This window comes from Podarcis gaigeae (genome assembly GCF_964106915.1).
Source record: "Podarcis gaigeae genome assembly, chromosome: 10".
Classification (NCBI taxonomy): domain Eukaryota; kingdom Metazoa; phylum Chordata; class Lepidosauria; order Squamata; family Lacertidae; genus Podarcis; species Podarcis gaigeae.
Window position 1 is genome coordinate 48413852 of NC_139686.1, and position 21554 is coordinate 48435405.

Consider the following 21554-nt stretch of genomic DNA (forward strand, 5'->3'; position numbering starts at 1 on the left):
TAAAATTTGGGCTACAACAAAACACAGACCTAGAATTCCAGAAGTCTGCTGCCTTCTACATGTTGACCTAACATTGCATCCTTTCTAACACTTTGGTTGTGGTGCAAGATAGCACCAAGCTTATTGTTTCCATGCCAATAACACATTGATAACTTTTTGTATGGGGCAGTATGCTTTAGACTGAGCATCCTACAGCAAAGGAAGGCAGTGGACTGCAGCTAATGCTAGGGTGTCTCAATGAGGGCATTCTTCAATGTACTATTTAGGATGGCCCAAAACGTATCCATTTTGACATAAATTGCCAATTATTGCTGTGGGCTCAGTGCACTTGATGGCATTTTGCATATAAACAAAGCACTGGTTCCTTTTTGAGACTGCTTTCATGGAAATTTGGATTATAGAACTAAGAACTTCTAACCAATTTCAGCCTCATTAAGTGAACCTCAGAGTGATTTGAATTGTGCATCCCCGCTCTCACTCAAGTTTTCATTTGTTCTGCACAGAGCACATTTTATAAATTAAACAGTTCAAACACTACGTGTAACATCCACACATTACAGAAACATTGTCCCATTACAACTACCATTATATCAGTGAGAAATGAATTTTATTCATAGTTCAAGGGGGACTGGAATATTTCCAGCCTTGGTTGGGCTACCCCTTATATAAGCATGGGTGGGCAGAAGGTGCATATTCAACAAGTGTTCAACAAGGTTTCTGCCCCCAATTAATTTGCAATGGCAACAACAAAAAGGCACATACAAACACACTCCAAATTTGGCTGCTAGGTAATAGGAGGAAGGAACTGGGAGTGTGGTTTTTTTGTGATAGGACTATGAATTCAGTTCTGGGAATAAAAACTGGACTGATCAAGTGCTCAGATATACCCTTGGTCCTTATTCTAAGGGGGTGTTGCCTGCCTCCACCATCCCAGCCACTATTTTGCACCTGACTCTGCTTAGAGAGCTTTGGGATTCTAGTGAAAGCAAAACAAAGTAGACCCTGCAGGACTGAAGTCTGCCTTCCCCAGAAGAAACATCTTGCATTCTGTAAATAAATGTGTCAAGTAGAATTTCTCCTTCCCCAATTTGAAGATTGTTCAAAGCATTTGAAAGGGGAACTTGCACACCCCTCCACTGTGTTGAAATTTATTTTAAGACTTCCTTTTCAGACATTACAGATCTTTCTACTTCTCCAGTCCAAGCTTGGTTTGAGAGAGTGAAAAGTGAATGGCCACACAGCATACATTTCATTGGTGGTTCTCCAGTGGGTTGTGGATTCTATGTCCTGAACTGAAAGTTCCATTTTCATATTATCCAAGCATTTAGGTTGTGTGGAACTACATGTATGCCAAATCTTCATTTTTGAATCTGTTCATCATCTTTACTGCTGAGATTTGTCTTGGCAAAAACCAGCTTGAGAAGTCAATGAAAAACTTAGGCTGCAATCTTATACCCCTAATGTGAACTCAATGGGACTGACTTCTGAATAGGCATGCATAGGGTGGCACTTAGTGTTTCATATCCCGATAAGGTAGTGTCTTCATGCTCAACATGATCCTAGGCAGTTTTTGTTGTAAAGTGACTACAGCTCCTGGAACTATATCAATTTAATACTGCTTTAATACTGAAATGCTTATAATGACAGTTGTTTGTGTTTTTTTCTGTGGGACTCAAGTGGGACTTATTCCCATGTGAGTGAACACAGGATCACCAAATAAGGCTACCCCACCTACCTGGGAGTAAACCCAATTAAATTAACCATGCTGTTACTCATCTCTTTCAATCATGCTATTATGAGCTCTAATATTTGGGAGTCAAGTCAGGACTGGTCCTGCCATTAGAAACAGTGAGACAACCACCCTAGCTGGCAGAAGTTGGAGGCGGCGGCAGCATTCTCTGACTGTTTCTCCTGAGCTTCCCAGATATTTCCTTCTGTTGCTACATGACCACTCCTAGGTCCCCTAATCTGGCCTGCAGTCTCAGGTGTGGTGGATGCTATCCTGTCACAAGCGATTAAAATAAGATTCAAAAGCTTGTCCAGCCAGCTTTTGTACATGGAATGGGTAAGGGGCATATGTCAAGCTGCAAAATGTCTTGATTTGTCCCTGGTTCAGTTACAAATCCAAAGAATATTGCTCCAGGATAGCTATTTGTATTCAAGAATAGGACTAGCTTTCATACTGTCACCAAGCACAGCTGACACTGCTGTTTACAACTGGGCAGAAACTAGGGGCACCTGCAAGAAAATGTTGGGGGGTCCAGGCAGCCAGCTATGCCTTTTTCCTCTGGGTTCCCCTCCTATCAATGTGTCGTGTGTGTGTGTGTGTGTGTGTGTGTGTGTGTGTGTACTTCTGCTAACTTTGGGGCTCCCCCAAGCCTGCTGGTCCAATTTCTCCATCAGCACAGGTCAATCTGTTCTCCATCAGCACAGGGTGTAGTCCTTGTTGTTGTTTGGTCGTTTAGTCGTGTCCGACTCTTTGTGACCCCATGGACTAGAGCATGCCAGGCACTCCTGTCTTCCACTGCCTCCTGCAGTTTGGTCAAACTCATGCTGGTAGCTTCGAGAACACTATCCAACCATCTCGTCCTCTGCTGTCCCCTTCTCCTTCTGCCCTCAATCTTTCCCAACATCAGGGTCTTTTCCAGGGAGTCTTCTCTTCTCATGAGGTGGCCAAAGTATTGGAGCCTCAGCTTCAGGATCTGTCCTTCCAGTGAGCACTCAGGGCTGATTTCCTTAAGAATGGATAGGTTTGATCTTCTTGCAGTCCATGGGACTCTCAAGAGTCTCCTCCAGCACCATAATTCAAAAGCATCAATTCTTTGGCGATCAGCCTTCTTTATGGTCCAGCTCTCACTTCCATACATCACTACTGGGAAAACCGTGGTCCTAGGAATCAAAATAGTCAAGTCAGGAAGAGAACTGACACTTACTAAATTTTCCCAAATGTAATTTTCAGCCCTCCTTCAAAAGAAAAACATGTCACTTACAGAAAGCACTGGTGGATGTCAAAGCTTCCAAACAATACATGAGCAAAACAAATAAATGAACTACAGCAAACTTTGTGTGGGGGGAAAAACACGTATTCCAATATACCGTAATAGAATCACATGTGATCTTACTACTATGCTGCCTAGATTAAGTTTGTGGGGAGCACAAAGGTTACTGAAGCACGGTTTTTTGCCTCTGTTCTCAAAACCCTCTATCCCTTTCCTGAATCTTTCATTAATGGATGGGTTGACTCAGAGGAAAAAATTAAAAATACAATATTTATTTTTGTATTTAAAAGGCTGGGGATGGGGAGCTAAAAAAAACACACACACACTAGAGCATAGAAACACACTCATGGAATGAAACTTATTTATTTATAGATATTTCTTTTATATGTTTGTGTTTATTTCTTCCTAACCCAATGCAAGGAGTTGAAAGAAAATCTTGCTTTTCCCAGGGTGAAAGAATTGTAAAATGCATCTATGAATTAAAAATGTATGTCAGGCTTGGGTAGATTCTGTTACTTGGTTATTCTGTTTAATTCTGGCAGAGTTTCCATAAAGTGTATCTATAAATGCCCAGCACCACAGTTACATAAGGAATGAGTAATACTCATTAAAGGCATGCACACAAGTCAGGGCAATTCATATAACTTTCCTCCTGGATATGTTATATCATTATCATGTGATATTAACAGTATTCTAGACTTAACTGGAAATTGTTACTTAGGTGGTTAATAATACAGAATGTCTCCTGAGTCCTGAATTCATACCCTCAAAATCTAATACAGTCACGTATACCATAAGCAGAATTTTTGTTCTTATTAGACAAAAGTTTTAGCAGCCTTGGTGGTACAAGAAAACATGAGTTAAATAAGGTTGGAAATGTTTTGTTTTGGTTTTTTCGAGTCACACAAAATGCAGTGTTCCCACGGTGGAAGTCTTCCTTTTGGCACCATTTTCGCTCATACCTCATCTCATCTAAACATTTTAAAACCATAGGCTGTATCAATCAGTTTTGGCAACATCTCAGGACTTAGGAGATGCTGTAGTTGTATACATATGATCAGTGCTTTTTTCTTTAAAAAAGTTAAAAATGTTTAGGGGTACTCTCATTTTCCTACTCATATTGAAATACTGCCCCTCAATGAGGCCAAACATAATTTCACAAAATGTTTAGGAGTGTGCGCACCCCTGCGTACCCCCAGGAAAAAAAGCACTGCATATGACAATTCAGTGACGGTTACATTTATCTATGAAATCAGCAGCTGATGGACCAAAAATTAGACTAGTAAGCTGTGATGGCATTTCAGAAAACATTACCATGTCCAGAGGGTGTTCTGTACACTTTAGTAGAATTTACAATTTGGTTTGATTTATGTTGGGGGCAGCAGGACACCCATCTGTCATCATCCTCTGTCTGGCTCTGTTTAGCAGATTTGGAATGAAAGGTTTCAACAACTTGAATAGCTTGTTTAGCTTACACAGTGGTACCTCGGGTTAAGTACTTAATTCGTTCCGGAGGTCCGTTCTTAACCTGAAAATGTTCTTAACCTGAAGCACCACTTTAGCTAATGGGGCCTCCTGCTGCCACCGCGCTGCTGGAGCACAATTTCTGTTCTCATCCTGAAGCAAAGTTCTTAACCTGAAGCACTATTTCTGGGTTAGCGGAGCCTGTAACCAGAAGTGTATGTAACCTGAAGCGTATGTAACCCGAGGTACCACTGTACATTGGCACTGCAAACGACACTGTGTTGTTCTGGTTTTGCCGATGGGGAAACTGAGGCGGAAGGCACCCACGGGAAAAAAACTTAGGATCCAAAAGCAAAGCCCTGCCCTCATTGTAATTTGAAGCCTCCATCATTTCGAAGAATCGCCGGCGTCAAGTTTCGCCCGGCTGCTAAGTAACAGCCTCGTGATCCGCTTCTTGTGCGGGAAAGAGTCGGCTCCTCCCGAGGGTTAAACAGCGTCCCCGGAGCGGCCTCGTAGGGCGGAGTCGGAAGAGCTCCCGGGGCGGAGCGACGGAGCTCCGTGTTGGTATACAAAGAAGCGGCTGCACGTTGTCGAGGGGAAGCCGCGCCCTGTCCTTCAGCCGCTCCCCCTTCTCTGACGTCGCCGCATTCCGCCCTCAAAAGCGGAGGCATCGCCAGACATTCCCCAGACCTGAGCGCGACGTTCCGCGAGAGCTGATGCTGCGCCTGCTGCTCGGCGGATCACAATAGAGAAAAACACAAAAAACCAACCACCTCGCCAAGCGTCCAAGCCGCATACCTCACTCTCCGCCTCCAGAATTTTCGTCGTGATTCTTCTTGTTTTATTTAATAAAAGAACCATAAATTATTATTTTATACCGGCTTTTTTTTTTTACGAAGCAATTTAAAACAAAACCTATTGCTGATATTTTAATTTGTGTATATATATATATACATATATATATTTCTTACTGGGCCTTTTAATTGTTAATATCTGAGGGTTTTTGTCGTCCCTTTTGCTTCCGTCGAAGAAGCGAATTGAATCGCGGAGATCTCAGAATTTTTTTGAATTTTAATTTTTTGTGGGGTGGAAAGGAGCTCCGGAACATCCAAGGTTTTGCCCCCCAGCTTCACTGATCGAGGTAAAAAAAATCTTCTTGGGCTGTTTCAGGGGGTTGGTGGGGGGGGGATCTGTGGTCATGGGGAGGGGGCTCGTTTGCTTGCTGTGGTAGCGAAGGCATGGCAACAGCAAAAAAACCCAAATCGTTCCTTTACGTAAGATTGGGTGTTAAATAATAAAAAAATAGCCCAGCCAGCGTTGCTGCATCTTTGGAGAGCTTGGGATGGGAAAGACCCACTAGAAAACAGGCGCTGCTGGTGCAGTCTTGTGACTGATTTGCATTTCTTCCATTTTAAAAATGCAGGGACCCCTCTTTATTATTATTATTATTATTATTATTAAGAGGAAGAGTGGAAGAAAGAAATAGGAGGGAATGACCAAGGAAAGGATAACGAGCAAGGCAGGGTGGTTAATGTACTGAAAGGGAATGTGACAATCGCCCGACGGGGTTGCATCATTTTCCGTTCCGATGGGGTGGAGTTGGCTGGCTGCCCAAACCTGTACAGAGGTTTGTGTGTGTCAGTGTGTCATTTCTGGTTGGACACAAGTCGATTTTCGTGAACCTGAAACTAGCCTTTGCAACTTCGGGTTTCTCCTGGTTTAGGCTACCCTTTAAGAAGTCAACCCTTATAATTAAAATGACTAGCTTTAAATGTATTGCGGGGGGGGGGGGAGTGGAGAGCAAGTGATGTATAGGTCGAAATGGGTTGTTGGACAGATATGTGTTGTTGTGTTGTGTTGTGTTGTGTTGTTGTGTTGTGTTGTGTTGTGTTGTGTTGTGCAGTGCACCCCCTTGCCTTTCCCACGCAGATCTTCCTCAGTGGCGGGGGCTGCCGTGTCGAAGCTGGAGATTATCTTTGTTCTACTCTCTTGTACTTTTCCTTCCCTTGCCATCTCCCTCCTCCCTCCCATCTCTGCTGGTACTTTTCCACTCGCCTGGCTGCCTATGAATCAGCCGCGGTGAGCAGAAGCGGCGGCAGCGGCTGCTCACGTGACCCAATTCGGGAGGACTACTGCAGTATTGACGTTTCCCTTTTCTTTTTTTTTTACCTTCACAGACAAGGCAAGTCCAGCAGCCAAGGACAAAAGATCAAGAGGAGCCCAGGCTTGCTGCCACTATCCCAAATAGTTGATTTGCCTGCTTTTAATCTGGTACCCCCCAAAAAGGCATCCTGGATCCCATCATGACCAAAGCTGAAATGGGCAAACTCAACACTACTCCTGATGAAGACAGTAGCAGCTACAGTTCCAACAGCAATGACTTCAACTACCCCTACCCAACCAAACCAGCTGCTATAAAGAGGTCAGAGATGTTTCTGTGCATCGCTTTAATAATAATAATAATAATAAATCATACACAGTCCTCTTCAGATCAATGACGAATCTCTGGTGGATTTCAACCTTCATCCCCAAATTTATCTTTTTAAAAAAATGTCGTAAGAATGGCCAGTATCTCAGTTTGTACGTACAGCAGCAAAAACCGAACCTTTCCCAGACCAAATCTTATTTTAAAATAAGCCCATTTGAAATCGGTGGATTACACAATAAAAAAACAACCACCCCAATGTTGTTTTACGTTGTTGTTTTTTTTAAAAAAAGTGATAATACTTAAGTTGCTTTGTTTTCCTTCTTTTCCCCCTCTCACAGCCATTATGTAGACATGGATCCAGAAAACCAAAACTTTTTACTTGAATCCAATCCTGGGAAGAAGAAATATGAAACGGAATATGTAAGCATGCATCACTTATCTTTTTTAGCATTGAGTACATAAGTGAAGACTAGGCTCTCCCCCCCCCTGCAAATTAAAACCATTTGCAAATCATTGTTTCTGAACAAATTATTAACCACCTCCACCACACTTTTCTCTTATTCACAGCGTCCAGGTACTACTTCCTTTGGAATGTCAGTATTTAATCTGAGCAATGCTATTGTGGGCAGTGGCATCCTTGGGCTTTCTTATGCCATGGCAAACACTGGAATTGCTCTCTTTGTGTAAGTATTTGAATGCAGCAGAATTGCAGCATTATATTGTTGGTATTTGTGCATGCTAATGTTTTCCGTTTGCCATTTTGAAATGTGACCATGGAAAGGAACTTGGGCTCAGTTGCCAAGTGAATGAACACACATTCGAACTCCCAGACTATTTGAACATAAACCAGTTTAATCCCACTGAGACCAGGGATGGATCCTAAGCATCTACCCATTTAGAAACGAGCTCTGTGGAGCTTGTTTCTCAGTGAACCATGCTTGAGATCAGGCTAAAATTAAGCATCCTTGAGAGCCTCAGTTGATGATTTCAGCCGGAAAGTTAAGCACATGTTTAAATCTCTCCTGTTAAAACAAATGGACTCAAAACAGTTTTTTTGCTGGATTTCACCTGTCCTATCCTGCCTTAGCATCTTTCAAAAATAGTTGTAAGGGGAAAGAAATATTTTTATATTCATTCTAAGGAAGAAATTACATTACATGTGCATTTTCCAGTGTGTTAAGTACTAAGTGTTTTCAAGTGCTTTTAAGTATTCCAGTTTTGGTTAATACCCATTACTGCCATTCGTAAATGCATGCTTTCTCCAGTTTAAATGTCATTGCATGCTTCTCCGGCTCATGTGAAACCTCACTTACCCATCCTGATTCCTGGCCCATAGCATCCTGCAGCTAGACTTGCATATATAATATCATAAGGCATTTCTGTTCCTAGCAGCACAAAGTGCTTGTCTATTTAATCTCTACACTTTCTTGTCAATTTCCCCCATTAAATTACCATTTGCCTCAGCCTTGGGATACACACTAATACACCTTTCAGGTTAAAAATCGTATATATTTCATAGTCCTTGGGGATTAAGAAACTGGAGAATAAATTTCTAGGCAAATAGGTTTGTAGCTACGTGCTCACTGGCGTGGAAAACAAGGAGATCGCTTGCCTGTATTTAATACATGCATATTGTGTACAGTATATGTTTCCTGTAGAGGGCAGTGTATATTGAGAACATGTATCCTTGGAAAAGCAAAGCCATGAGAGTTGGTCATTGTAGCATTTATTACAGTGGAACTCTTATAGCAGGCATAGGCAAACTCCGGCCTTCCAGATGTTTGGGACTTCAATTCCCATGATCCCTGGCTAACAGGACCAGTGGTCAGGGATGATGGGAATTGTAGTCCCAAACATCTGGAGGGCCAGAGTTTGCCTATGTCTGTCTTAGTGGGGCAAAAATACGGAGATCTAATTTTCTGATTTTTACACTATGAAGCCTTAATAGGAACTAAAGAAATTGCTCCATCCCAGGAGGAATGGTTTAAAATAATATTTATAAAGTTATGTCCCAGTGTGTAAAACTATGTGTAAAAAATGATAGGTGCAGGGCTAAATATACACTTCAGACAGAATACTTCTAGGTGAAACATTTTGGGGATTTTTGTGATGGATTCATCCATCATTAGAAATTGATTTAAGAATCCTATGCAAGTACATTTAAAGTTGCATTTCTGTCTCACACAGGCACTCCCAACAGAGAGAGAGGTTCAAAAGCACTTTAAGGCCACCTTCCTATGCACACTTATGTGTGTGTAAAGTCCCATTGGACTTGATAGGATTGCATTATAGGGCATAGTTATGTTGAAGCTAGTGGCAGGGAGCTTTGTAACATGAAATCAGTTAATGTGCCTTATGCTGTATGTTTTTAAGGTGGATGCAATGTTATTTTTAAACTCCTTTTTATGTGGCTCAACATATTTACTTCTAAGCAGAACTTTAAGTATATTCAGAGTCTTTCAACTTGCGTTTCTGTCTTCTCTGGTCCTTCAAAATGACTCACTGACAGTCATTTAGAGATGACCCAAAATGCAGTATGCTGGTAATGTTGCTGTTGCCACCAAAACCAGCTTTAGTGGAAGCACATTTTGGTCTATGGCAGTTGACTCATTTTATATATCTCCCCGTATTGAAATCAAATGGGCTTTGCATTACACATTGCCCTGCAGTGTGTACCACTGGCATGCATTATGCTGATGCCATTGTAACCAACACAAAGCTGTCCTTTCGGTATGTGTGCATACTGAATTCAGTGTGTTGTTTTATCAGACGAAGTTTTAAGTTTTATTTGTTTTCCATGGAAAACTTAATTTCTCCAAAATGTACTTTAAGGCAGAGTCCTAAGTGCAGAGTAGCTTTCATGGGTGTTGGACTTGCTTCCGAATAAGCATGTTAAGTCTTGTGCTGCTAGTTTTATGCACATCTACATGTGAGCAACTCCACTTAAACACAGGGGAACTTCTGAGTAAATCTGCCTTTGATTGGGCTATTAGTTTAAAGTCTTAAATAGCTCAGTTTTGTTTTGGAACATGTAATTTAATTATCAGTGGCATCTTAAAAGGAAAAACAAGTTCCCACTAATATGTCTTTTTGCTATAGAGCGGTTGCTTTGTAGATTTCATGTTGGATGAAGAACAGATCTATATTTTTGAATAGATTTTGTGTATATGTTTAATGGTATTCAAGTATACAATCTCAGATTTTTATCTAGATAAAAGTATACAATCTTGATTTTTATCTAGATAGCTGTATTTTTGTTGATTATAATGATGAAATTCTTATTGGTAGAATTTATTTGTCTTATGTAAATGACTCTGCAACAATGGGCATTCACGTTAACATAGCCATGAAGCCAAGTCTAATTGGGGGCAATCTGTAATCAGTTTGTCTATTTAGTTCAGTGGAGTGCTACTCCTTAGATTACTGGGATTTAGGCATGTGCTGGGTTGCATCCATTTTATGTAAGGAAGTTCAATTCAAATAACTGAACTATGTGCATTGCTTGTATCTATGATCAGATTGGGCATTCCCGTAAATCAACATGAGTATTGGATTGAGATGCTGGCATTTTATCATTATAGTTCCACTGCAGGAGATGCCAGTGTTTAATATTCTGATTAAAAAACCCAAAACTATAACCATTTCTGATTGTCTAAACTTAAGAGTCATGAGCTCCATTTATTTTTGTACGTACTAAAATGAACAGAAAAGAAAGGGAAGTAAAATTTTGCTTCCCCTTTCAATATCTCAGATGTGGAGAACTGTTTGCATAGAAAGGGCTTGTGGTTAACCCAGCATGAGTCTGAACCAGCTTAAAGGCAGGTAATCCACCTTTAGAGACATGTCAATGGGATCATATGTAATCCTTGTTGGGATGGTTTCTTATAACCTCCACAATAAAGAGCACCGCTGTTCTTATTACATTTATTTTTAGAATTATTTCAATATTTTCTTCAGGAATTATACGACCGCCTTTAAAACCAGTTACCATTTTATCACTTGTAAATGAAACTGGTCTCAATTAAGAAGTTGAAGTGTGTACTTACATCTTCTCGGCTGAAATCACTGGGGAAGTGCATCACTTTGGCAGAACTGAGCCTGATTTTGTTACCTTTTCTTGTTGCAATTTAGATGATTATTTCAGCCAAAGTAAAAGTGGTTTGTTTGTGTGTGTTTTTTTTAAAGAATTCTTCTGTTCTTCGTGTCAATATTTTCTTTGTACTCCGTTCATCTCCTCTTGAAGACTGCCAATGAAGGAGGTATGTTAACATCTACTTGTGACTAAGAAATTTGCCTCCCTACACTTTATAAATTAAAAACATGGAACTGTAAATTACAGTCTAGCAACTGCTCTGTTTCTTGTTGCTGTAGGGTCTCTGCTATATGAACAATTGGGAATGAAGGCCTTTGGAATGGCTGGGAAACTTGCAGCATCTGGATCTATCACAATGCAGAACATTGGAGGTGAGGTTTTTCAGATAAATGTCCCTTTTTACACTTTATAACAGTTTTCTCCTTTGTTCTGATGAGATGAGCTTGTCACACAACATGTTTCCATTAGCAACCTAAAAGCAACACCAAGAAACATGTTTCTGTGGCTCTTATGTGCCATGCTCTCTATTTGCATTGATGTACAATATCATTCACCTGCAGCTATGTCCAGCTACCTCTACATTGTGAAATATGAGTTACCATTGGTCATCAAGGCATTTTTGAACGTCAAAGAGAGCACAGGGTAAGTCTTCGAACTGCTCAGCAGAGAAACTGTTAGTGGGAACAGAAATAGGCATTGTAGAAATTTTATCTGATGTCTTCCGTTGAAACGTGTAAGAAGAGATCATGGTTGAGCTCCAGTTATACTGGCCTACTTATTGAGTGGTCTGTTTGACAAATGATACGGCCTATAGGAAAGGGGTTAGAAAAAAGCCTTGTTGTTTGACAAAATAGCAGGACATGTAAACAGGATCAGTGTTCACTGACTGGCCAGTCCAATTACTTCTTTGTTCTGAAAATGTAATCCAACATGTTCTTTGAAGCCAGCGTGTGTATGGTAGTTTTTTAACACTGCCTTCACACAAAATATTATTGTATCATCCCATCTTAATCACTGCAGTGATGTTACTCTTGAATCAGAAGTAAATATTTGGGCACAAGCATTCAGGGACATGAGTTGTGTTTCTACAGGAATTCTAATACCATGATTAGAGTGTGAGATTCCCCCATATTTTAGTGGAGACAATGCTTGCGACCCATTGAAAGTTTGCAATACCTAAACCTCATTGTATTCCTTAGATTGTAAGCAGACTGCTAAGCCACATCAAACTCAATGGTACTTAGATTCATGTAGCTTTCTCTGAACTATGCTCCTTGCATTTTTGAATAGCTATAGCGATAACAATTATTAATTTCTTTGGGAATAACCCTTTCCCATGTGGTTTCTCTGCCCACATAAAGAGGGTTCTCCACTGGGCATAGCAGTGCTCTTCCATGGCATGTTTGAATACCCATTTGCATGCAAGTACAACTTCATCCCATTAAAGAGTGTGTAAGGCCTCCTATATCCCCCCTCCGAGTCCTGTGCCATACCACTTAGGAAGTAAACTCTCACTGGACTCAGACTTGCTTCTGAGTAAGCATATTTTGGTTTAGGCTGCCAGTCCTTCTGAAGGTGTTAACTGGAGCTCAGTCTCATTGATATCTGTGGTACCTAATCCAATGTAGTTGCTGTGACCCAGCATAGCACAATCACTTCTGCACAAGAGGGTCTTTCCTATTGACAGCTGTAGAAAAGTAAAGTACTCCCAAAAGACTGGACCTTACAGAAACATAGCCATTAATGGGAACTCACTTGCATAGGTACTCTGGACCAGTATTGCTGTCCTGTGTTTCTCTATTGCACTGTGATAACAATATAATATTTTTAAATTATAGATGTGATGACCACACAGTTTTTCAACTAAGATTTATTTCTTTTCTTACAGAGAATGGTACCTAAATGGTGATTATTTGGTTATATTGGTATCCTTGTGGCTCATTCTTCCTTTGTCATTGTTGAAAAATTTAGGTAAGTAGGCACAAGTGATATAGATGAAAGTAGGGTGAACAAATTGGGAAATAATGGCAGTTCTCTTTGTGCTTAACATGGCACCTGTAACATGGAAGCCACTTCTACATTCTGCTTGGCTTTGTTGTGCATGGAGAGCTAAGTGTCACAGCAGTTTCCGAAGCCCTCCTAGTTGATGAAATACAGATATATGCCAATATGAAGGCAATATACTTGAGCATCAGTTTTATATCCATTTACCTGGGTGTAAGCTTTATTGAAGTTGGGGGGGGGGCTAAGAAAGTATGAAAGAGCAGGATGACACCACCACATTAAATCTAATAGTGTTCTTATTGGATGTGTTGATTTGGGATAATAGAATGGATAGGAAATCCTAGATAATGGCTAAAACAAAGATGTGCGCTTTCTAGTTGTTCAGTGATATTGAATCAATATATTAAGAATATCCATTCCTGTAAATCTGTTCTCTTGGAAACTCACTTTTGAGTTGTGCAGACCATGCTACTGAATGTGTCATCTCCCAAATGTGTTACAAGGACTAACTTGAAGCATTTTTCTGTTCCAGGTTATCTGGGTTACACCAGTGGATTTTCCTTGTTGTGCATGGTCTTCTTCCTTATTGTCGTAAGTATAACATTTTCTATGCATACATTTAAGTGTTTAGGATATTTAATTCAAGAGAGATTGCTAGGGACTTCTAATTATGTCCAGTCATTATTTTATAGAACAAATGTATCCCGTGAAAGTAACAGGCAGTACTCTTTGTCATTCTCCATTAGGTCATTTGCAAGAAATTTCAAATTCCATGTGGATTGGAAAGTGACTTGATTAATGCAACTCTGAATACCACCCTAGAACATCTGTCAACCACTGCACCTTTTCATGTCTCAGAAGTTAATATAACCAGTGATGACCAGTGCACACCAAAATATTTCATCTTCAATTCACAGGTAAATATTAATATAAGAGGGGGTGGGAGAAAATAATCGGCTACACTAATTAGAAATTTAATTGTGACTATTTTAAAGCCTCATTGATTGCTGGAAAATCCTTTTTCGCTTACAAGAGCACTGTGTACTTGTGGTAAGGTTCAGTGCTTCTTGAAATGTTCTTATGTTAAACAGGATATGACCGTAAGCTGGAGAACATTTTTGTCTTGGGCACAAGGCTGCCAATAACTTAAGTACACTGCTGGCTTTTAACAATCTGAACAATCCGATCCCTATTTAGCAAATGCCTGTGTTTTTAATTTTTGTCATGCAAAAAAAAAAAAGCCTATTGCCTATATAGATGCATTGTGGGTTCTGAAGCTGTTGAAAGGCCTCCACCACACTGAATGGAGCTTACCTCCAGGAAAATGTGCATAGGCTTGTACTCTAAGTAAGATGCATGACTGGTCCTGCTCCAGACCAAGAACAATTTGTTTGGGGTTTTACCCCGGCTATTGTGAAGGCAGGCAGAGGCCAATGGGTAGGGATGCCCACCCAATCATAGCGCCCTCTAGCAGTCTGGACTGGAGGTTAGGATTACAGCCTTTCTGTGCAATCTTGCGCATGTTGATTTAGGTTTAAATCCCACTTTTTTAAAAAATGAAGCTAGCTCCCTCGTGAATCCTTCCCCAGTCTGATGCCACCCCTCTACTGTGGACTATAACTTCCATAAGATCTAGCTAGTATAGACAACTGTCAGGGGTGGGAATTTTAACCCAAAATACCTGGAGTGTGCTTACTAGCACTGCAGCCTTTACCTAATGAAGAAATATGCTTACAAGTTAATATTACAGAAATATTCATAAGTGCATTTTTAATTTTGTGCTTTTCAGACTGTCTATGCTGTACCAATCTTAACATTTTCCTTCGTCTGCCATCCTGCTATTCTTCCTATTTATGAAGAACTGAAAGGGTAAGTAAGACTTGCGCATGTTACACGTCAGATATTTTATAGAAACAGGAATGGAAGGACATAATTTCAGAATCAATAATACATTTTGTTCCTTTGAAACAGGCGAAGCCGCAGAAGAATGATGAAAGTCTCCAATGTTTCATTTTTTGCCATGTTCCTCATGTATCTTCTGGCTGCTGTCTTCGGCTACCTGACATTTTATGGTGAGCAACTTCTGTTTCTGTTTCCTTTTTTTTTTTGTACCTAAACGTTCGGCGCACATTTTGGCCAGACACAAACCAACCAAAATAAACCACCCTTAATGTTAATTTTGGTGGGAGAGGTCTAGGAATGTGCTGGTTTTCGGACTGAAACCAGTGGGACTTTAAATGTGTTGTAAGTGCATGTGTGCTCTTTGCATCTTACGACTATGGATGTAATCTCAGATGAGAGATCTCTAAAGTCCAATTAACTTATTTGAATATCATTTCTGAGTAATTTATTCAAAGGAGTGCAGACTCGCATTTTGAAATGCACTGCTAATAAGAAGCAAGTCTCATTAGATTCAGGAGGGCTTGCTTCTAAGTAGAGATGCTTAGGATCATGTTGCAAGGGGAGTGAATGGTCTTAGAAATGTGAGGGATGGCAAAACATAGCTCTCTGGTTTTATATGAGAACCAATACATGTAAATAAGTAGAACAAGTAGAAGCATAATTGGAAAACTCCATTTGAGAATAAATTGATATGTATTTAAACAGAGCACAGGGATTTTCCTGATATATATATATATATATATATATATATGCTTTCGTAGATTTTCACGGGTACAGGAATGCAGGTTTTGGTGTCCTCGGGTGTCTTCCCGTGTAAAAGTTGGGGTGTCTAGGCGACGTTTCGACGAGGTCTCACTCGTCATCTTCAGGCTGGAGCTTTCGGCTTCTTGTTACTGGAACAGAGCGGGATCTCAATGTTTGAGTTCCTATAAATACTGTAGAGGGGGTGTGGTGTCTAGCCTCCAATGTTCTGGGCAGAGAGGAAGTTCCCAGGCTAGTGTGCCTTTTCTTCTTTTGTTCCTTAATTACTTGAGAGATATATATATTCCATCTGCAGTAATTAACATTCTATTAAAACACAATTTTCTTTGCAGGAAATGTTGAGCCAGAGTTGCTTCATACTTACGCTGAAGTCCTGGGAGCTGATGTTCTTCTCCTTATTGTTCGTCTGGCAGTTCTGATGGCAGTGACACTTACTGTGCCAGTTGTGATTTTCCCAGTAAGTGACTTAGGTCCCCCCCCCCCCCAGCTTCAACAATAATTTGGAAATCAAGCTGATTTAGAACTTGTCTGCTAATTTCCAGTTGTGATTTTTTAAAAAAAAATAATAATCATCATTTTCTGCTATTTCACCTTTCTGCATTAGTTTTTGTTGCGTGTGAAAGGCAAAGAGATTAATTCCCACAGTTGTTAAATTTAAGCATTTTAGCTTTAAGCTGGTAGACTTTGAAAGAGATGCGGCCTAAAAGTAAAGGCTTAAATCACAAGGAAAGTTAATGTTGGGAAGTTCACAGAAAGAAGGCTTCCATCTTTCCCTATTAAACCATCTGTGTGAACCCCCCCAACCAATCTTCTGCCAAAGCCTATCTGAAAAATTGGAAGGCCCTCTTGAACTGGTTGAGATGGAAAGAGGAGGAGGGAATTGTGAACTTTCCTTCTGCAAATTTTCTTAATTTAAACTTAGCTTCGGATCCAACCTGAAACCTTCGGCTATCTATAGGTAAAGGTAAAGGGACCCCTGACCATTAGGTCCAGTCGTGACCAACTCTGGGGTTGCGGCGCTCATCTCGCTTTATTGGCCGAGGGAGCCGGCGTACAGCTTCCGGGTCATGTGGCCAGCATGACTAAGCCGCTTCTGGCGAACCAGAGCAGCGCACGGAAACGCCGTTTATCTTCCTGCCGGATCTATTTATCTACTTGCACTTTGATGTGCTTTCGAACTGTTAGGTTGGCAAGAGCAGTGACTGAGCAACGGGAGCTCACCCCGTCGTGGGGATTCGAACCGCCGACCTTCTGATCGGCAAGTCCTAGGCTCTGTGGCTTAACCCACAGCGCCACCCGCGTCCCGTTGGCTATCTCTAAGGGTTAGCAAAAATTCAAAATGGATTTTCCCCACAGGCTATCCCTCTCACTCATTGTTACAATGTTGTAAACATTTCCAAAAGTTTGAAGAATGTACCTTTAAGGTGTTGTTGTTTTAAAAAAAGATTTTAATAAACTTTCATTTATTTTACAGATCCGCAGCTCCATCACACAGTTGTTGTGTTCAGGGAAAGAATTTAGTTGGTGGCGCCATACTGCAATTACAATGGCTGTTTTGGTATTCACCAACATTCTCGTGATCTTTGTTCCCACAATTCGAGATATATTTGGATTCATTGGTAAGGGTTCTGTTGTTCTCGGTTCTTCTTGCTGTCATTTTCTAAAGCTTTTTTTAATATATATATAAAAATCAGAACACTGTAATAGAAATGTTGACCATTTTTATTAACACAGGTGCCTCCGCTGCTGCCATGCTGATCTTTATACTACCATCTGCTTTCTACATTAAGCTAGTGAAGAAAGAACCAATGAAATCTATTCAGAAGATTGGGGTGAGTAAAGAGAAGTGCCCATTATTATCATGCTTGCCTAGCTCGATCAGTAGAATCGAAAAACGCCAAGAGCTATTTTGCTGCATGAGCAGAGTGACTATCAAGCATGCTAGTCATGAAAGAACAACATTGAAACATTTATGTATTTATGGAGAATTAGGTTGCTGGAAATGTACAGCTAATATAAGAAGACTAAGGGAGTTCTTGAGTTCTTATCAAATTCTTAACTAGCAGCAGACATTTTATCACGGATTCAAAGGAAATAACCATCAGTGTGTAAAGGAACTGTACAATAAGCCCAAGTTCCTTGATAGGTTTTCACAGCTACATCTCCCACAACAGAGAAGGCAAGATGTGTTTAAAGTTTTGTCGTCTTGGTTTTGGGAAATGCAGCACTGGAGAGAAGACTCTGAGCCCCAGCTGTGTATACAAGTTCCCTTACGTGGGCATAATTGGCCCTTTTCTTTATCAAGTTCTATTTGTTTCTGGCAAAATCCATCAATATTTTTTTTATATAATGTCTTTGTAGGCTCTTCTTTTCCTGATCAGTGGCATATTTGTGATGACTGGAAGTATGACCTTGATCATTCTGGATTGGACCAGCAATGCTGCTTCTAATGGCCATTAGCTATCTGCTTTGGACTCCAGTGCTTACAAAACCATCTACTGAAGAAAAAAAACAGAACTTCTTACCCACGTTTGCAATTCTGCTTCCTTTCGAAATGCAGATTCTTTGATGCTGGTTCTTCTGAATGGAGAATAGGTGAACTTTTTAAAAAAAAAGATACTATTCTGCACTATGGGAATCGATACTAACATCAAACCACCTGAATCTTTGGCTGAGGGAAGTGACTATTTATTCCATTCCAGAGAATGGACAGCTCTCTCTGTAAAATTTTATCAAGCCATGTTTGGCTTTTGTCATTGTTACTTGGATATTTTATTGTTTTACTTGAATGTGCCTAATGGAAACAATTGATGTGAGAAATAAGTTAGTTTACATCAGGAGGGTAAGCTAACCATTGAAAGTGAATGAGAAAAACACTATTATTTTTGTACCAAAAATTTTATGGACCTCAAAAGCACTATTTTGACTTTAAGAAAATGTTTTGTAAGTTGATGATCCAAATAAGGGTAAAAAGAAATCCGTAAAACTGTTTAAGCAGAGTTCTAAATTCAACATGTTTTGCCTGCCTATAGAGGCATATCCTTAAAAGTATATTTTTGGCCATATGAAATTATTTTTGAAACCTATTATGTGAAAGGTTGATTAATTTGAAAGACTCAAAACTGTTTAATGATTTCTACACATAACTTAGTTATTCTAACCTAAAACCAAACAAAAATATGTTAAGACAACCCCATGGCAATATTTCTAATCCAACCAACATAAACCACCACACTCTTTCAAGTAGCTATTTACTCAAATTGTCATGTTTTAAAAAAGATTTCATACCATTAGAATGGATGATGTACTAAAACAATTTATATGTAGCAAATGTAGCATCCAATCCAATTAGTGCTACAGCCAAACAAGACCCTTGAAATTATTGAGGGATGCATAGGAGCAGTATTTGGCAAATTACTGAAAGTACAATCCTAAGCATTTTTCTTCTTGAGGTACTCAATAGTGCAATTATATTAAACAAATGGGCTATTATTATTATTATTATTATTATTATTATTATTATTATTATTCAGTTGCAGGTACCAACCAAATCATGTTGGGTCATTTGCCATTAATGTGGAGTTCACATGATCCAGCGACAATTTTACACATTTTAGCTTTCGTTTTTGTTTTTTTGAAACAAGTAAAAATGAGGTCCTACTATCGTTTACTAGCAGTATAACAGTATTCACACACTGTACGATGTTTTTCAATAACCAGTTTTCATCCATTGTTGGATTTTAAATTATTTTATGTTTTTGTTCCTCTCTGACAATGTGATATTCCTAATTGCATATAGTACGCCAGGATTTGGTGTATATGGCAAAAGCTCTCTTCATAAGGCAACTGGGATTCCTAATGCAACGGATATTGTACAGCAGTCTTTTTAAAATTACTATTATTATTATTAAGACTTGATGGGACTACACTGTCATCTCATATTTTTCTGATATAGGCATGTGCTGTTTGAGCCTTAAGTAGTTTGCTTTGAAAAGGAGGTGGTAATTCTGTGGTCACTGAGTGCTTGATCCTTCCCTGTTTGCAAAGAGATCACCATAGAGCATTAAAGAGCCCTTCCTCTGTGTGCATTTGGCATACTGGGGACATTACAGGAAATGGAAATTCTTCCATGTACTTACCATATCCCGTCCAGCCCCTCTAAACTAGGTTAGGGTATACAAGAAGAACATGTTACACATATACAGACCAGTGGGGTCAGGGCTTCACACCCAGTGCAACTGAATCAGTCGTGCCCCCCTAAATTCAACTCTGTACAGACTTTCTGTTCCCCATCTTGCCCTACAAGTATATCACTGGGCAGCACTTTTGCTGAGTGGGGAGAATAACTCTGCTCTTATTAACACTCCATGGTGATAAATCTGTGTGTCGGTACTACACCTGCATAGGTAAGGATCATACACTGCTCAGTTACTATGCATGTTCCCTGCATTATTTCCATCCCAGGCTGAAGAGATGATATACTTTCATAAGAGCACATTCAGCACCACTTAACAGACACAGATGCTGCTGGAAAGGACGGTCTGAAAGAATAAAGACAGGCAGAGTTTTAACAGCGAAGTCCTTAGTAGACGGCTTTCCGCTATGTTCATTTGGCATAATAGTTTAGAAATCTAATTTAGCTGATTTCAAGCAGTATAGTTGAGTTATAAGGGTCAAATCGTGGCATGCAATTAGCTAAACAACACTGGCTTTTTTCCTTTTTCTTTGAAAAAAATGTTTTTTTTAATAGTTGGCAGATTACTGCCACTCTGTCCCAGGTTTTCACAATCTGCCAATGCATAGCTTTTTGTTTTGTATTTCTGCATGGCAACTGCCATCCCCTAAGGCTGCAATCTTGATTCCATGGAGGTCACTATCAAGAGAAACCTGCCTTACTGAAAAGTGTCTACTTTTTTTCCCTTTACAAGTTACAAATGGCTTGACATTTTGAACTCAAGCCATTGTCCTGGGCAGGATAATACGAACTGTACTTGAATAACAGTCCCGATAATCTCTTCTGTTAGAGAAACCAGGTAACCAACAGCCACACCCATATGTGAAACTTTGCTTTGGTCTGTACTTAAAACACCCAAACAGAGACCATCTTAGAGTTTTCAAAAATCAATCATTTTCAAAGCAATGGATTGGTATAATGTCAGATGCTATTTTTATTGGTTTATATCTCAGAACCACCACTGGCTTCGGTGTAATCCATTATACATCTGTGCATGGTATAATGAAAATGACATCTCTCTTTCCCTGCAAATTAGTCTAGTGGTACTTGGCTTTCATATTTTGCATACTTCTGAAAGCTGATAAGATGAGCCTCTGTTAAAATGGCAGCTCTTCCAATTTAACCATTCATGTGGTTCTTGTAAAAAATACTAGGATTCCCAAGTACCGTCAAGATATCAGAATGGTACAGGGAACAAATGACCATTTTTTCCCAAACACCCTTGAGAGCGTTTGTAACCAAGAAGCTAAGTTCATTGGTTCATCTCAACAGCTGGAAGAGTGGCAAAAGTAACAGAAATTACATGACTGTACTAACTGTTGCATTTCAAAGGAGTCATTGCTGGATCAGAGATACCTCGACAGTACACTGTGAATCATGCAGTTTAGTGTCATTCAGTAACTAAAGAGGTCTACTGCCTGACCTTGCTGTGTACCACTAGGCTATATTGATTTCTAGTGTCTGTTGTAAACCTGTCTCTTTAGAGGTTTCATCGAAGCTCACAGTTTCAGTATTAAATTAAACCACTGTTTGTCACCTAATTTTTAAATTACTGTCTTCCATGTTATTTCATTCATAAAATGTAACATGTTATTTATAGAACAATAACCTGTTGAAGTTAAAACCTATTTTTCAGTATTTATGGGTAGCCTTTGTATATAAACTGTG

General features: G+C 39.8%; 1 protein-coding gene and 1 long non-coding RNA gene across 3 annotated transcripts; one reads left to right on the forward strand and one right to left on the reverse strand.

The window, feature by feature from the left end:
• Positions 1 to 585: 585 nt before the first annotated feature.
• Positions 586 to 4941, reverse strand: LOC310825718. The gene is made up of 3 exons (XR_014555481.1): positions 4721 to 4941; positions 4390 to 4484; positions 586 to 2889 (listed from the first exon to the last, which is right to left on the reverse strand). It is a non-coding gene; the product is annotated as an uncharacterized lncRNA (long non-coding RNA).
• A 184-nt stretch (positions 4942 to 5125) lies between these two features.
• On the forward strand, positions 5126 to 21435 carry SLC38A2 (solute carrier family 38 member 2). 2 transcript variants are annotated; one of them, XM_083699333.1, is made up of 16 exons: positions 5126 to 5604; positions 6641 to 6885; positions 7230 to 7311; positions 7459 to 7574; positions 11077 to 11150; positions 11263 to 11355; positions 11545 to 11626; positions 12873 to 12955; positions 13521 to 13579; positions 13735 to 13905; positions 14778 to 14857; positions 14960 to 15060; positions 15985 to 16109; positions 17127 to 17271; positions 17387 to 17484; positions 18014 to 21435. In XM_083699333.1, exons 2-16 carry the CDS (start codon positions 6767 to 6769, stop codon positions 18110 to 18112), a joined length of 1527 nt encoding a protein of 508 aa, XP_083555459.1. In that variant the 5' UTR covers positions 5126 to 5604; positions 6641 to 6766; the 3' UTR covers positions 18113 to 21435. The 2 variants fall into 2 exon arrangements, with proteins under 2 accessions (XP_083555459.1, XP_083555460.1); XM_083699334.1 differs by lacking the exon at positions 7459 to 7574 and having other exon boundaries at positions 5154 to 5604.
• The last annotated feature ends 119 nt before the right edge of the window (positions 21436 to 21554 follow it).

What these genes read in the sequence shown, in the direction of transcription:
- SLC38A2 (XM_083699333.1), top strand. Translation starts at nt 6,767, where the DNA reads ATGACCAAAGCTGAAATGGGCAAACTCAACACTACTCCTGATGAAGAC. An exon ending in TGCCAGTTGTGATTTTCCCA is followed by an intron (nt 16,110 to 17,126) that starts GTAAGTGACTTA and finishes TTTATTTTACAG; the next exon opens with ATCCGCAGCTCCATCACACA. An exon ending in AGATATATTTGGATTCATTG is followed by an intron (nt 17,272 to 17,386) that starts GTAAGGGTTCTG and finishes TTATTAACACAG; the next exon opens with GTGCCTCCGCTGCTGCCATG.